We start from the raw sequence: 14563 nt of genomic DNA, 5'->3' as shown, positions 1-14563 counted from the left end.
AGCATTCGATGACCTAAAGCAGGCCATGTGCACAGCACCTATCCTAAAGAGTCCAGATTACTCCAAGCCATTCATTGTCCAAACAGATGCTTCTGAGTTGGGTGTGGGGGCTGTTCTGTCTCAACTGAATTTTGATGGTAATGATCAGCCTATTGCTTTCATTAGTAGGAGGTTGACACCCAGAGAGAAAAATTGGTCAGCTATTGAGAGGGAGGCCTTTGCTGTGGTCTGGGCCCTGAAGAAGCTGAGGGCCTACTTGTTTGGCACTCACTTCACCATTCAGACAGACCATAAGCCCCTCTTGTGGCTAAATCAGATGAAGGGTGAAAACCCCAAACTGCTTAGGTGGTCCATTTCCCTACAGGGGATGGATTTTACAGTGGAGCATAGACCTGGTACTGATCACAGCAATGCTGATGGGCTCTCCAGGTATTTCCACTTAGAGCAAGAAGACTCACCTGGTCAAGGTTAGTTTATTGTCCCAAAGTTTGGGGGGGGGGGGTCATGTAGGAGAGTAGGGTCTGCAATCCTATGATCACCCAGATTTTTGCTTTTTGCTGCACTGGTTTACGACTTTCCCTGGCTGTGGGCCTGCTAATCAGACCCACAGCCTAGCTGTTCTCTCTATCCAAATTGTACTCAGGTACTGAATTGGCACTGGGCCCTCTCCAAGTCCCTGTACTCAGGGCTGAGGTGTACCCAGAAGTCTCCCAGGGGCTGAAGCATGTATTATGCCACCCCTGGGCTGACTAACTAAACTGACACAACTGGCTGCACGACAGCTGGGGCAAGGTGGTGTACTCACCCTTTGCTTTAGATATAGTATACCTATATCTAACCCTAAAAATGGACACACAGATCTCCTATCAGTCACTCCTATGGCAGGCCTTAACAATCCTGAAGGCAGAGTGCTTGGAATCGTGTGAGATGGTGCTCTGGCATGAGCTGAGCCTGTCTGCGGCTTTCGGGATCCATCCCTTAGCCGTTTCCATGATATCGCATACCATATACTCTTAAGTGCATTATAATCCTCGCGGTTATATGCCAACTCTGGTATCGCTTTATCAAAACATGTCGAGTAAGGTGTCATACGAATTGGAATACTAACCCCTCGCCAATTCTGGCGACGGGGTTAGCATTCCACCCTTCTAGAGGGACACGACATGTATGTAACCCCTAACCCCGGTTAAAGTCAAACAGAGCCTCAGCTCCACAAAATGGATGCTGCCACCGAGACACAAGTCTGCCCTCCTGCTGCTGGGAGTCCTCCCAGAGCAGGAGATAAGGACAAAGGGTTTCCTGCCAGGGGCGGTGCCAGCACCGTCCCAGACAGGGTTTTGTGTATTGTAGGTAGGCAGGGCTTTAGAGGAAGGTGACTGCACGTGGCACCCCGGTGCTCACTGTGCATAGGCTGGCTGGAACCAGTTCCAGGGTCACTCCAGACCCTGTGCTGGGGAAAAGCCCGCCAAGGAAGTGGGTGTAACCACCCCCCTCCTAGTCCCACCCATAGGGCAGGACTTAGTCGCGTGCCAGCCCCTTTTCACAGGATAAAGGTAGGAACTGGCCCCCTTCCAAATCAGATCATCTTTGAATCCTGAAACTACTTTCCACGAAAGGAACTCAAGACTTCTTCCTAAGATTTCTCCCTTGTGACTAAGGAGTAGTCACCCTGCATCCGCAGGCACCATCTTAAGAACACTGCGGTCTGCTGCAAGTCTCTCCTCCGGATCAAGACTGCCCAGCTCGACGAGAACCGGCTTCCCTGGCACCTCTGACCTCTACCTGCATCATCAGTCACGCTGAGATTCGTGGGTGTGACGAGACCTCGAGGGACCGGCCATCTTCAAGACTGCACGACTTCTTTCCAGCAAGCCCGCCGAGTAATTTCCTGGTGAGTGCTTTGGGGTCCGAGAAGCCCCGACCCTGAGCAGCTCCAGCACCGAAGTGCAGCCTCCCTGCATCTCCACGATCTGCGTGGGGCCCTTCTGCTTTTTGCTGCTCACCGCGTTGTTTGGCTACTAGCCCGCTGGCTTGTGGCCTTCCGAACGACGCCCGACGACATTTCTGCTGCTGGTCTGGTTGCTCCAGGCTGGCCCTTGCTCCCTTCCAAAAGAGGGGCACCCCGGACCCTCCTGGTCCACTCAAGACGCCATTTTGAGTCCACCGCGTGGGCTTGAATTAGCCAAGGCTTGTTGCCCAATCCTGGGTAACTTCGACGCCGACAGCTTCATCCATCGTGGGACAGCTCGCCTCTCCATCCTGGTCGCCGACAACGCCTCCTGGTCCGTGAGATCTGCAGAGCCAGCGTCGCCCACTCACCTGACTGCGGTGACTTCGCCCGGTGCCATCCTGGTGCCCACTTAATCACTGGCTAGTGATTCAAGAACTTGGTCCCCTCTGCTTTCAGGTTTCCTTCTTCCTTGATCCAGGCTTGGATCCAACGAACTTTCCTTCACTGGTCGCCTGCCAGCAACTTCCTTCTTCCAGGCTCCTGGTCCGGCAACGAGATCCCCGACGTCTTTTCAGACCTATGCAGCTGCAGCCCCTGGGCTAGGTAACTTCGGCACTTCGGTGTCCCAGCATAGCCTCACTATCCTAGGGTCAGGATCCACTGTCGTTTTCTTCCTACCAGGTCGGGTTCGCCCGTGAACACTAACTTTGCCTTTACTAGCTTCCATAGACTTTGTCCCGCATCCCGCGTGAGAGTGCACACTCTGCACCCGAGTCCCCTAGGTCTCCTAGAAGTAATCTAACGATTCTATAGTCAAGTCCTAGCGATTCCAAAGCCTATTAGTACTGTACTTACCTGCTAGTAATTTCGCATTCCACTTTTAGAATATATGGTTTTTCGTGCCCCTCTGGCATTTGTGTATAACGTGCTAACTTAAGTATTTTCGTAAGAGTTTTGTTGTGTGCCTAGCATCCTGTCCTCATAAAGAGTACAGGGTTGTTGTGATTCTAATAAATACACTGTTTATTTTCATAACACTTGTGTGGTGTCCTTTCACTGGGTGTTCAAGGGGTAATGTGATGGTAAAACAGCTGGCTTAACACGCCCTCTAGAGTCTTAGCCTTAGACTGCTCGTATCCATGCTACTAGGATAGCTGGTCTATAAGGTTGACTTACAACCAATCATCAATAAGGGTTGTTTGGACTGATATATAGTGATCACTAGAATAGTGAGCACTGCACATCAGGCCAACTTCTCACAGCCAGGGACAGACTAATTTGCATATAGCCAGGTTCTGAACTGGGATGGTGCAGTGAGCTAAAAAACGGTGATGGATCAAGCCCTGATCTGTTGAGTGGGTAGGAGTGTTCTGATTAACTCAGATACTCTGTCCATCACCACCCCCTTTTTGAAATTATGAGTGTACAATTCTGAGCATTGAAAAACTTGAGAGATTACCATTGACAATGTCAGAACGACCTGTCATTGAATGGATAATACACGGAATCATAACTATTCCGATAACAACTTTCCAATTTCGATACTGCCAAAAATATATACAGGCAGGCCAGTATGAAAGGTTGGGTAAAGGATACATTAAGTCAACATGGAACTTACCTTATACACACACATGTTATAGTAATACAGGACAGAGTGTATTTCTTAGTGGTAATAATTGTGAAAAATCACTAAGTGGTATACTTCTGTGTCAGGGTATAAGTTTACATGGGGCCTGTGAGGGGACTTCAAATAACCTTTCATGTCTCCAGCTCGGCACACTTGCAACGCAAATAGAACCATTCTTTAGAAGACTTTCTAACGGGAGTTACATTCTAATTGTAGATCACAGATGTTGTGGCTTACTGCCAGGAAAACCTGATCTAGTAAGCGTGAGCTCCATGGTCACTTGTTGTGAGCGAGTATTGTTTCCAAACGACACTCTAGACAGGAAGGGAAAAATTTGGCCCAGTTTGAATATCTCTTCTATTCAAATTGATACTTTAAGCAGAATGAAGACTGTGCTCCTACAGACGCCAGTTCACTTGACGTCATCAAAAGAAACGTATGATCTCCAAAGTTGCAAGGACAACGGGAGAGATACATGCATTGTTATCAACAAATTGCCCCCTCCACTTCGCAGAAATGCTAAACGAAATCTTAAATATTTCTGATACAAATGGTATCGCAAGTATATTTAAGACCGTTTTTTCGGGACTGTTAAGTCCATTCAAAGCAGTTCTGGGTATATTTCCCAATTTTGTCCATTCGATGTTTGGCGGACTTCCACTCCTGTTGGGACTCGTAGCAGGCATCCTATTTTTGCTACTCTTGCTTCGTTATGGCAAGCCATGTCACAGACAAGACTCCAGCAACAATGGAAGAAACGATCCTAGCTATACGCTATCGGGACCGCATAACTAAAGTCCTTGGATTAGCCCGGCTAAGAGATCTGAATATGACCTGGTTTCTTTCGTTCAGACCCATATGGCAGGATTGTGTCTTACCTGTATTGAGATGCATGCTATGCGGCGAAGAATGCGTGTTGGACACCTGTCTTACACTACAATCAGAAGTACCATTGGATGCAGATACTTTGTTGGGTCCAGTAAAGGCTCATGCATTGTGCTGTCCCCAGCGGCTACCTATCCTGATGACGGCATTCGTGGAGACTTCACCACTATGATTGAAGGGTAGTGAAGTACAGGATGAGAGCAGAATCAACCAGGTACGACCTTCTGTAAGCAATGCTGATCGAAACATCACTGAAAGCGAACATGCGCACGACTGCATGATAGCGACATTTTCCAACTTGGTCGAACTTTCACCTGAGGCAGTAGACTGTTTTTTTTAGAGTCTGTCTGAAATGATGTTTTCACCAGAACAGAGAGAGTGACTTTAAGCAAACGTGCACACGGCGTTCCCTGAACTCTGAATTTGGCCTTCAGCTTTAAAAACAAAACTACTGAGAACTTTTTTCCTTCTTCCCCTGAAAACGAAAACTTTTTCCCAAATCCAAAATATTTACCTTTTTGGCACTTATCTTCTGCTTAAAGTAAAACTATTCTTAGAGAACAGAGCTTCTATTTTTAGGAACTCTAGAGACATTACATTACCTCAACCTCTAGCTTATTTACAAGTAATTGTATTTATATGTGATGAAGTGGTCTCGCACTTTTTCTTCTGTATTAAGAACCCTTTCATGCGTAATTTCGCAAATCATTCATGCTGATATATATGTGCATCTCTTTTGAATGATTACACTGCTTGAATGCATACAGTACCTATACTCATTTTCGTGTATTTCGCATATGCCATTTTTCAAATGCAAAAAAGGTATTTTGGGGTGGTTCGGTATACACATGCACTATTAGTATGTTTACTATTGCTTAGGTTAGTAAATATGGACATGAATTCGTGGAGTGGGTGTAGTATGTTTATCTAGGGACCTGTATCGATACTCCTATTTCTGACCCTTGTCCGGTTATAAATCACTAATATCCATACAACGGCACAGAAACCCGTTTCATAAATTAGTCATAGCGCATGCTGTCACATTGAGCAAGCACTATTCCACCAGCCCCCTAGAAAGCACACCGAGTTCTCTAAACAAACCAAGCCTCCAGCAAACCTGGGACATCCCCGCTGCTATTGTTTTTATTTCATTCGAGAACTCCTGTAAAGAATGTAAGAACGACCAGTTCTTAATGACATCCTTATTGACGTCTTATGTCCATCCTTACGTCAAACCCGGCACCTTTCAGGTATAAATATACCGACACTGCCCTAAGTAAAGACACGGTGGTGATGAGCTTGGAGCAGCGACTACTTGCCGGATAGCCCAGCTGATGCAGAGAGCCCACGGACGCTGCCCCTCCCCTGTGACGTGCTGAGGAAAACGCTGCCTTTCCTCTTCCCGAGGAATCCAGCCTCCAGCGTTTATAGCTTGCCCTCGCGGGTAACTGGGATACCGAGTCCTGAGAAAGAGATACCAGCACTCCAGCCTTCTAAATCCCAGGTACTGAATTGACTAACCCCTTACAGAGAATTCTTGAGTCAGATTCTTGGCAAAACAAACTTAACTTAAACTGCTACTTACTTACTCCCTCCCATGTATTAGGCTTAGGTCAGGTACACCGGGGTAGGCGTAGTTAGAAGCACCAGTTGAGTACGATTAGTCAATGTATATATGTATGTATATCTTTTATCCATTTTAAAGTATCATATGGCTAAGAAACCATATCAATGCTTTTACAGTATTATTTTATAATCCTGCTTTTACTGTATGCACTTTACTTAACTATAAGTATTACAATTGTAGCGATTCATTTCTCTTGTATGAGAAAAGAGACTGATCAATAAATAACACCTTTTATTGAAAACGCCCTTCTCTTCTTTTCTCTACAATCTGGTGAAACTAAGTATGCACGTATTGACTGAGTAAAATAGCTGTCTTTTGTTTTCACACGACTCTAGAGATATACTCTTGATCAGGGAGAGCAAAGTTGTCATGTTCTATGGTTGTCAGAAACTAAACCCCTTCTTGTCTATCCAGGGAGGTTAAACTCCTCGCCTATTCGAGAAAGTTTCTAGTGAACTCTGAGCTAGCTGGCACACAAAACTTAAGTCTAATATCGTCAGTAGAAGACCTAGTTAACCTCTGTCCTACGTCTATACTATTGAAGATATTATTCCAATGCGCAGAGCCTATTGGGATAATAGGAACTACACTATAAGTCAATCCTTCTGTGGAAGAGGAGGCGAATCCGGAACCTCAGAGAGGGCATCCTATGGGTTCTTACCCGCCCTTCCCAGCTCCAAGTCAAGACCCTACTTCGTTTTTAAACGCGATGTATGTAGTCTACTCGAGAGCTTTGTACCCCTCTGGTGCACCTTCGGGTCCCATGGGTCCTTTGGCATATAGTTTAGGAGTTCCCCACTCCTATGCTCCAGCTCCTTTTATGCCATTTATGCCGGTGCAGGCTTCGCCTTTGCATTTCTCGGCGCCGCCGAAGTCGTCGACGCCGATTCCATCAACGCCGGCTCCGACTCAACCTTGTGAGCAGCACCTTGGGCTTCCTGGCAACGTAAATCTCGCCGACCACTCCGGCTAAGGGCACTTCCAAAAAGACAAAAGCATCACGGGAGAGAGAAAAAAAAAAAACACACGCCCACAGCCGCATGACGTGAGAAAAGGGGCAGGATGAGAAAAACATCGCCGGAACGCCCACGAATCGCCTCGGACCATGACGGACAGATCTCACTTCCAATGGCTAGCCTCCATTTATGGAGCTAGCCAATGGAAGTGAGAGGCGTGACAAAGGAACCATACTCTTCTCAAAAGTTTTCGCCTGCGCGAACGCTGCTGCGCAGCGGACGCCAGGCGAAACCTAAAAATGTCTTCATTGTAGTTTGTAACATTCCTCACCTTGCTTAGCATTGTGGACTTGTTGAGCATATTTAGGATTTCAGTTTGCTTTATTCTAAAAGCACACTGACAAATACATGCCTCACTATAGCTTTTGAAAAACAGTAGCCACAAACAAATATGCATTATTTTTGTACAAGCCAAAGTGTTCTATGAAATGAAAAGGCTGTAAAATGCTTCTGCAATTAGGACACGTCTGATAAAGCCATGATTATTTCACTTAATAGAACACATGGCAGTCGATTCTTTTGTATACATAATATGTAGATATTATACATATATATATATAATATATGTATATAAATGTATATCTGTTCCTTTCTTTTGATAGTTTAATTGAATTTCAAAGCACAATTTGTCACATTAGAAAGGAAAGAAGTCTATAAATTGGCATGGTTAAGCACGTAAATTCTACAGTTATGAAAGCTGGGCCTAATTCACAAAAAAAGCAAATGGATCAAAATATTCCTGGTGCACTTTTTCACTTGTAAGGCATGCAGATCCCTCATTCTGGAACATTTACATGTGATAGATGCACGTGAACACATAAGTGACCTTTGTGAACAAACTTCATTGGTCGTATAATAAAAAATGATGTTCTAATACTGTAGCTTATCCTTGTGGGGAAAAGCTTTTCCAAAACACCTTACCCCTTCAAACAACATTAAGGAAGTAAATTCCCCTATAAATTGCTTCTTGACTCCTCTTTTCAGCTGAAGCAGTTGAAGGTTATGGAAAATTGGGGCAATTATTTTCTGCAATTTAGTAAATTGGCAAATCTTCTGGCTGCAAGATGAAATGATTAGCTTCTTCTGTGGGCATCGCCCTCGTTTTACTTGACTGGCCTTGGTTACTGCTTTGTATCCCTCTTTTGGCAATGCAAGTGAAATACTTTTATCATTCTAGCATGTTGTTGGTCTCTATCTCATTTTCTGTGGAAAGTTGAACAAATGTACCTCCACATATTTTTTTTTTGTCACTACCCCAAAAGCCCTTTTTTGTCTGAACACAAATGTATTAGAAAGCAAAGTTAACCTTCCCGGCTCAGGCTCTTACGTTTGAGTACTTCCTAAAAAAGGATTGTTGGCTTTGCTTCTGTTTGCTAGGAAATTTGATTTTCATGGGTACTGTTTATATTTAAAGCAGAAGCTGAGGAGAAATGTAAACTTGCTGGAGAAATTGGTTATGCAGGAGACCCTCTCTTGTCTTGTGGTGAACCTGTATCCAGGAAATGAGGGCTACTCGCTGATGTTAAGAGGAAAAAATGGATCAGGTAACCTATCATAATTGTCAAAACTGCAGGTCTGAGACCTAATATGTCACGGTTATGTGCATGACCTTTGGTTCTAATACCACAAACAACAGTGTTGTAGATATAGCTATGTTGAATTTGAGAATTTTTTAAAGTTGATAATGATGTATGCTAGCCACATGATAGTTTGAGGGCTTTATCATCAAATTAGTTACAAAGAAGTTTCAGTTCTCCACATTAGTCTTCTGCTTTTTTAAGCAGCCAGCCCTCAGACTTTTGTAAGAGCTGCCCAGTTCAATATAGCTTCCAGTGTCAGATGAATTTTTATTAGCCTTAGTATTCACATTCACTTCCTCCCCTGCTATCTTGAACCCAACATGGATCTTCAAAGTTGAGTATCCTTATAACTAATGATTCGTGCCATACCTGCATTGGTTTTCTGCCAGATTTGTTTTGTACATTGAACAATGCTATACCGTTATGCTGAATGATGTGTCCAATTATTAAGCAAGGCTCTAGTGGCCTGATTTCTTATAGTTAAAACAAAAAATAATTCCGTTCATGTTAGTTCTATTGTATGCATTGGTAGATGACCTTGACCTTTGTATGGTTTTGTTCTGACATAAGACATGACTGTCTTAAGCAAAGGAAAATGATTTGTTAATTGCACCAATTTGTACTGGCTTGAAGCAGTTTGAAGTGTGCCTTGAGGTAGTAGTTTGTTTAGTCATTCTTGCCTCAAATTCCTTTTCTACAGATACCCATCTTGAATTTCTGATAATTCATTTTGTAGATTTCTCACCTTATTAGTATACTCCAGCTGCCAGTAAAACAGCGACAAGAGTTAAAGTCTTCTCCTAAAGTCTGTCGACAATGTCATTAGAAGATGTTTGTTGAATCTCCACTCTGTAGGAAAGTGCCCCTTTTTGACATGGTCACTGTAGGAAGCTGGTTCTTTATATTGTGGACCAAAAAGTGTAAAGAGTCCTGGCAAACCGCAGTTGATTTACAGAGGCACACATGATATCAACAAATGATACCTCTCTTTCTGGTTGTGTGGGTGAGCAATTAGGCGTATCAGATGGTAGAGCAATGAATTTGTTAACATACACAGACACACACTCAATAACTCCTTTGGGATGTAGGCCAAGGTCCAGCAGTCACTAGTTAACTGCCCTGGGCATCCAGTAGCAAAGGTGCTGGTCAGGTTGGTAGCTGTGCACGCTATGCCAGTAGAAAGATGGGGGGCCACGTGGAAACAGGCTGCAGAGGGGGACTTGGGGACAAGTCCCAGAGCTCCAAATGGGAGCTCGGTTCACAAGGGTCCTGCGTACAAGGGAGCACAGTCGGTTTGTCGGTAGCCGGGCTGGGGCACTCGGGGGCTGAGTGGAAAGATCGGCTAGGCTCTGTGTGCCTTGGAACGTTGTGGTCGTCATTCTTGCTTGTTAAGGGGGCAAAAATCAGGACAGCTGGGCCACTCTGGAAGTGGGTCTCTGCGTTGCTGCCGTCCCTCGTTGGCTGCTTTGTCTTGGAGTCCCGACTGGACTCTCACAGTCTCTGCTTGCTTCAAGGGGTCTGGTACCCTGGGATTGGTCCAGTACAGCTCCGGTTGGTCCTGGTGTCCTCTCACGTGGTGGGGGACAGATCTGACCTTCAGGAGCACATGGTCCTCTTCTTGAGGAGCTGTTGCATCGGGCTGGCTGGTAAGGGGAAACTTGGTAGACCGGATTTTGCATTCCGGTCCTTTTGGACTGCAGGGAAGTAGCTCCTCTACTCCAAGGGAGATTTGTGGGACAATTTGCGAAGTTCTGGCAGTTCCGGAAGTTCTGGGTTCCTAGCTACAGTTCAGCTTCAGGACGAGTCCCTGGGTCGCGATTGTCGAGGCTTAGTGCAGCAGGCAGGGTTTGGTGGCAAAAGTCCACAGCAGTCTTAGTTCTCACTCTTTGTTGCTGCTCTCGATGTCCTCTACTTCTTGATCCATCAAATCTAAATTCCTGGTGTCAAGGTCACCATCTAAGTACTCCATTTAGGGGCGTTATGGGGAGTGATAGGTAGGGCTACTTACCGTTAGGGGGTCTTCACTCTCTGTATGACCACTTACTGTGTGTGGTAAGTGGGCATAACCCTGATCCAGAGATCCTAATTCTTCTAACACTAAGATGGTGAAATTCTAAAAGTCGCGTCCACATCAGGTAGCCACGTTAGGGGTGGAACTAACCTTAGAGGTGGACACGCCTCCAAACTAGCTAATTTTCCCACCTGTCCTAGTGCCAAATGGATGCTTCCGGGACTTCTCCAGTTTTCCCTAGTCTTCTTGAAAGCCAATCTTGGTTGGAAAAAAAAAAAAAAACGAAGCTCTTAACTTCATCTGCTTAGTCCTTCCAGGTCAAGGCCTTTTGGCACACCCTGTTGGATATCATTTTTTTTAACTTGTTTTTTATTTATTAAGCATGCAATATAGCAAGATTGCCTACATGATGGCAGCATATAAGCCATAGCAATACAGTCCAGTACAGCTGTCCCTAAGAAGGGAACATAGAGTATAATAAAACCAACAATTGAGGTCAAGGCCCTTTACAGCGAGTCGACCTGGAAGAATTGCCAACCATATGTGTCAGAACTGCAACATGTGAATTTGCATGCAAGTTATGGTGTGCAAGTATATCATAGGAGCAGGATTAATACCTTAATCTAGCGGCAGCAGCTAACCAGCACATATTCGTCCTCCGTAAGACATTCGTCCATGAAAAGAGAGGGGGACGGGGGAGGCAGTGACAGAGATCCGGGGGAAGAGGCGTTGTGGAAAATCTCACCTCCCCATGTTAGGAGGCGGCAACAGGTGTAGGAAAATACTCACCCCCATCCACTCCCTGCTCATGGGTATATACATGCCCACGTTCATTCATTCCCTCACTCATGCACCGCACTTATGCCTACCCACCCACACAGACGTACCCATCATTTAGGTTCCCTGGGAGCCGGCCCGCATGGTCTCCTGGGACACAGCCAGGCCTGTGATCTGTGAGCCCCCAGAGGGAGTGGTGAGCTGTGAGCCCCCAGAGGGAGTGGTGAGCTGTGATTCCTCGGCCATCATACTGTCCAATATGGCTCCTTACAACTCCAGATCCCTCACCGCAGTTTCGTCGGTGTGAACCAGCCTTATCCCTTGCTTCTCCGCAACATCGCATTTGTGCAAGTCCACCCTCCTTTTGCCCAGAGTGGTGGTGCTAGGACGAGTCCAGTGGATTGCGACGTGTAGCTTGGCCAGCACCATTCCAAACGGGGCAAACCTGTTTCATCCTCATTCCCTTTTTTGGGGGGTCGGCAACACTCCCTGCAGGCAGTGCTTGACTCTGGTCTTGATCTGCACCCGCGTGACCCCCTGTTGCTCCCGCAGCATCCCGTCCCAATAAACCTGCAGTTTAGCACAGTCCCACCTCATTGCTAGCTCCACTCTCTAGCGGGGGCAGGTGGGAAATTGCACTGCATTAATCTTCGGAGCATTTTTTGGCACCTCCTCAGCCTTCAAAGTTGGCAGAGATTATTGGCTTAAGACAGTTAATGGAGATTGTTGGAGTGGTAAACCGTTAATGCCTGCCTGTTTGAAGTCAGTTCACTGACAGATTGCACTATGCCATAGACCTTGCCCTCTCAGTTCCTGTCAGTGCATCGTTCTTCAGTGAGCCTGGTTGTTCAAGCATCATAAACAAAGTTGGACACGCACTTTCCCCACCGCTTCACCAGACCATTGGTCCAAACTGCTTGTCTTTAGCTGAAACATTTTCTCTTCGAGCTATCTAGCTCTGTGTTCTGTCAGCACTACATTCCATCAAGATGAGTTCCATCGCGCTTGGCGAGAATTAGCAAGAATTACTTCCTCATGACATGAAGAAACACTTGTGATTGAGTGGATTCTTCCAAACAAATTCTGAAGTGGGGTTATGATTCAGCTGACTCAATGGCCCTATCTAAAGGTTCAACAGTCATATTTTATTTTATTTATTTCATGAGTTTTATACAGCGCTGGCTAGACCCAGAGGTATTGGAGCTCTTTACATGAGGTTCCACATTGTTACAAAGTTACATCTGTTACAAGTTACATTTGTTGCAAGAAAACGTTTAAAGAGCTTAGAAAACAAGATAATGGAGTAGTTATACTATACAGGCATGCCTGGATGCATTACAAAGACGTGTTAGGAGTTGTACATGTGGCCTTAATGGATGAAGGTGAAACACTGTTTTGTTATAAAGTCGTCGACTCCATGTAATGGTTAAAAAATAGCTGTGGCATTTTCACTGAGCTTAGCCTTTCTGACTAAACAACCCCACCAACAATATTGGCACTTTCCCGGTTTTTACTGCGGACAGCCTTCACAGCAGTGGCAACCTTTCGAGCCAGTCCAGATCACACTGCTACACTACTGTTCCTTTTGACAAACAGGTGTACTTAGGGAGTATCAATAGCAGCTTCAGGAAAGCCAACCTCCCCCATCGTGTACTAGATTTAGTGCTTTTAAACTTTTTTATTTAGCTACTATCAGCTACCAGCAGGGGTACTTGGTCTAATTTCCTGACATTTTCTCATTACCTGACTAATTGGTAGACAGTCACAAGAGCTCACTCGGAGCCCCAGCATATCTACAAGGTCTACGGCTATCCCTTATCTAGCCATGCTCCTGAAGTGACATAGAAATGTACTTTTGTTACATCTTGATTCTAAAGAAGAACTTGGACCTGGGCTTCCTGAGCCGCTTTTTCTTTGACAGGACAAGTTTAAAATGGAGTCTGTAACTCATGTCCCTTTGGCCTTTTATCCGCAGAGTTGGAGGGTGGCCTTGGATCTTCATGAGGCCTACTTCAATCAACATTGAGCCGTAACTCTCCTCATGTTCTGGGCTTCTCAATCAACCTTTAGCAGTCACGCCTGGTCGATGCTCCTAGGCAGATTTTCCTTGGCACTGTTCTTGACATGATATGTATGAGTATTTCTTCCAAGTGAGAGGGTTTTAGATATTAGCAATATAATGTTGATGTTCCTGAATCTGATTCCAATCCCAGTTCTACAAGTCCTTTGGCTGTTGATATTGTTGGCCTGTACCATCCTCATGATGTCTCATGCCAGATGGTGAATGATGACCCTTCAGTAGTGCTTAAGAAGACAGATGCTGCAGCTTCATGGGAGCCACTCTGCTCATGGAGAGATCTTTTGTTCTGTCTTAGACTTTTGGAGGTGAGATTTTCTGGCTGCCCACCTTGTTCTGAAGGCATTTCATCCCTACACCTTGAGACGTGGTATTCATATCCTTTCAGTCAACGCCACCACATCCTTTCCAACATCAGAAAGGACGATGTGGGTTCTTGCAAACGTGTGTTGGAAGGTCTTGCATTTCACACAGTGGACTCTGCCACATGGTATTTTCTGATGAGCGGCCCATCTTGTGGATGCCTTGAGTTGCCTGTTACTGAAGGATCACAGATATGAATTTCATCCCTAAGTATAGAACATTACCTTCTTGCTGCTGGAATGTCTTTCCTCGGATCTGTTTGACACAGACCGTAACAGCCAAGGCCCTCTGTTCTGTGCTCTGCACTTCCTCCCAAATGGTTCCTCTGGGTCAGCTGCACGTCACCTCTGATTCCTCTGCTTTTAATGGTCTGGCAGAACGTGTGGGATGAGCAAAACTGTGATTCTTATTGCCCTAGACTGGGCAAGGCCAATTTGATATGGTATCTGCTTTCATAATAGTTTGCTACGGTACTGCACCCCAATCTTCAGACCTTTTGTCACCACAAACGAATAGTGAACTTAACAATTGGGCGCCTTTTCCTTGTTGCTGGAGCTAGGGCATGCTATCTTGTCTACATGAAAACCTACTACCAAGTTGGTTTATGCTGCGTGTTGGACCATGTTCGTTTTTTGTGTGAAGGTTCAGA

At 45.4% G+C, this 14563-nt stretch overlaps 1 protein-coding gene across 7 annotated transcripts in view; it reads left to right on the top strand.

The window, feature by feature from the left end:
* Positions 1-14563, top strand: part of SUPT20H (SPT20 homolog, SAGA complex component) — a 404514-nt gene that overhangs the window by 113133 nt on the left and 276818 nt on the right. For 4 of the 7 annotated variants that reach the window (XM_078657192.1, XM_078657194.1, XM_078657193.1 and 1 more), the window contains exon 7: positions 8521-8650. In XM_078657192.1, the coding sequence (XP_078513318.1) occupies positions 8521-8650 (130 nt within the window). The remainder of the gene's footprint in view (positions 1-8520; positions 8651-14563) is intronic. The other 3 variants (XM_078657195.1, XM_078657196.1, XM_078657198.1) reach the window with 1 other exon arrangement.

Source organism: Lissotriton helveticus, chromosome 8 (assembly GCF_964261635.1).
Source record: "Lissotriton helveticus chromosome 8, aLisHel1.1, whole genome shotgun sequence".
NCBI classification, from domain to species: Eukaryota; Metazoa; Chordata; class Amphibia; order Caudata; family Salamandridae; genus Lissotriton; species Lissotriton helveticus.
Note: the sequence above shows the minus strand (reverse complement) of the source record. Positions and strands in the feature narration are given on the sequence as shown.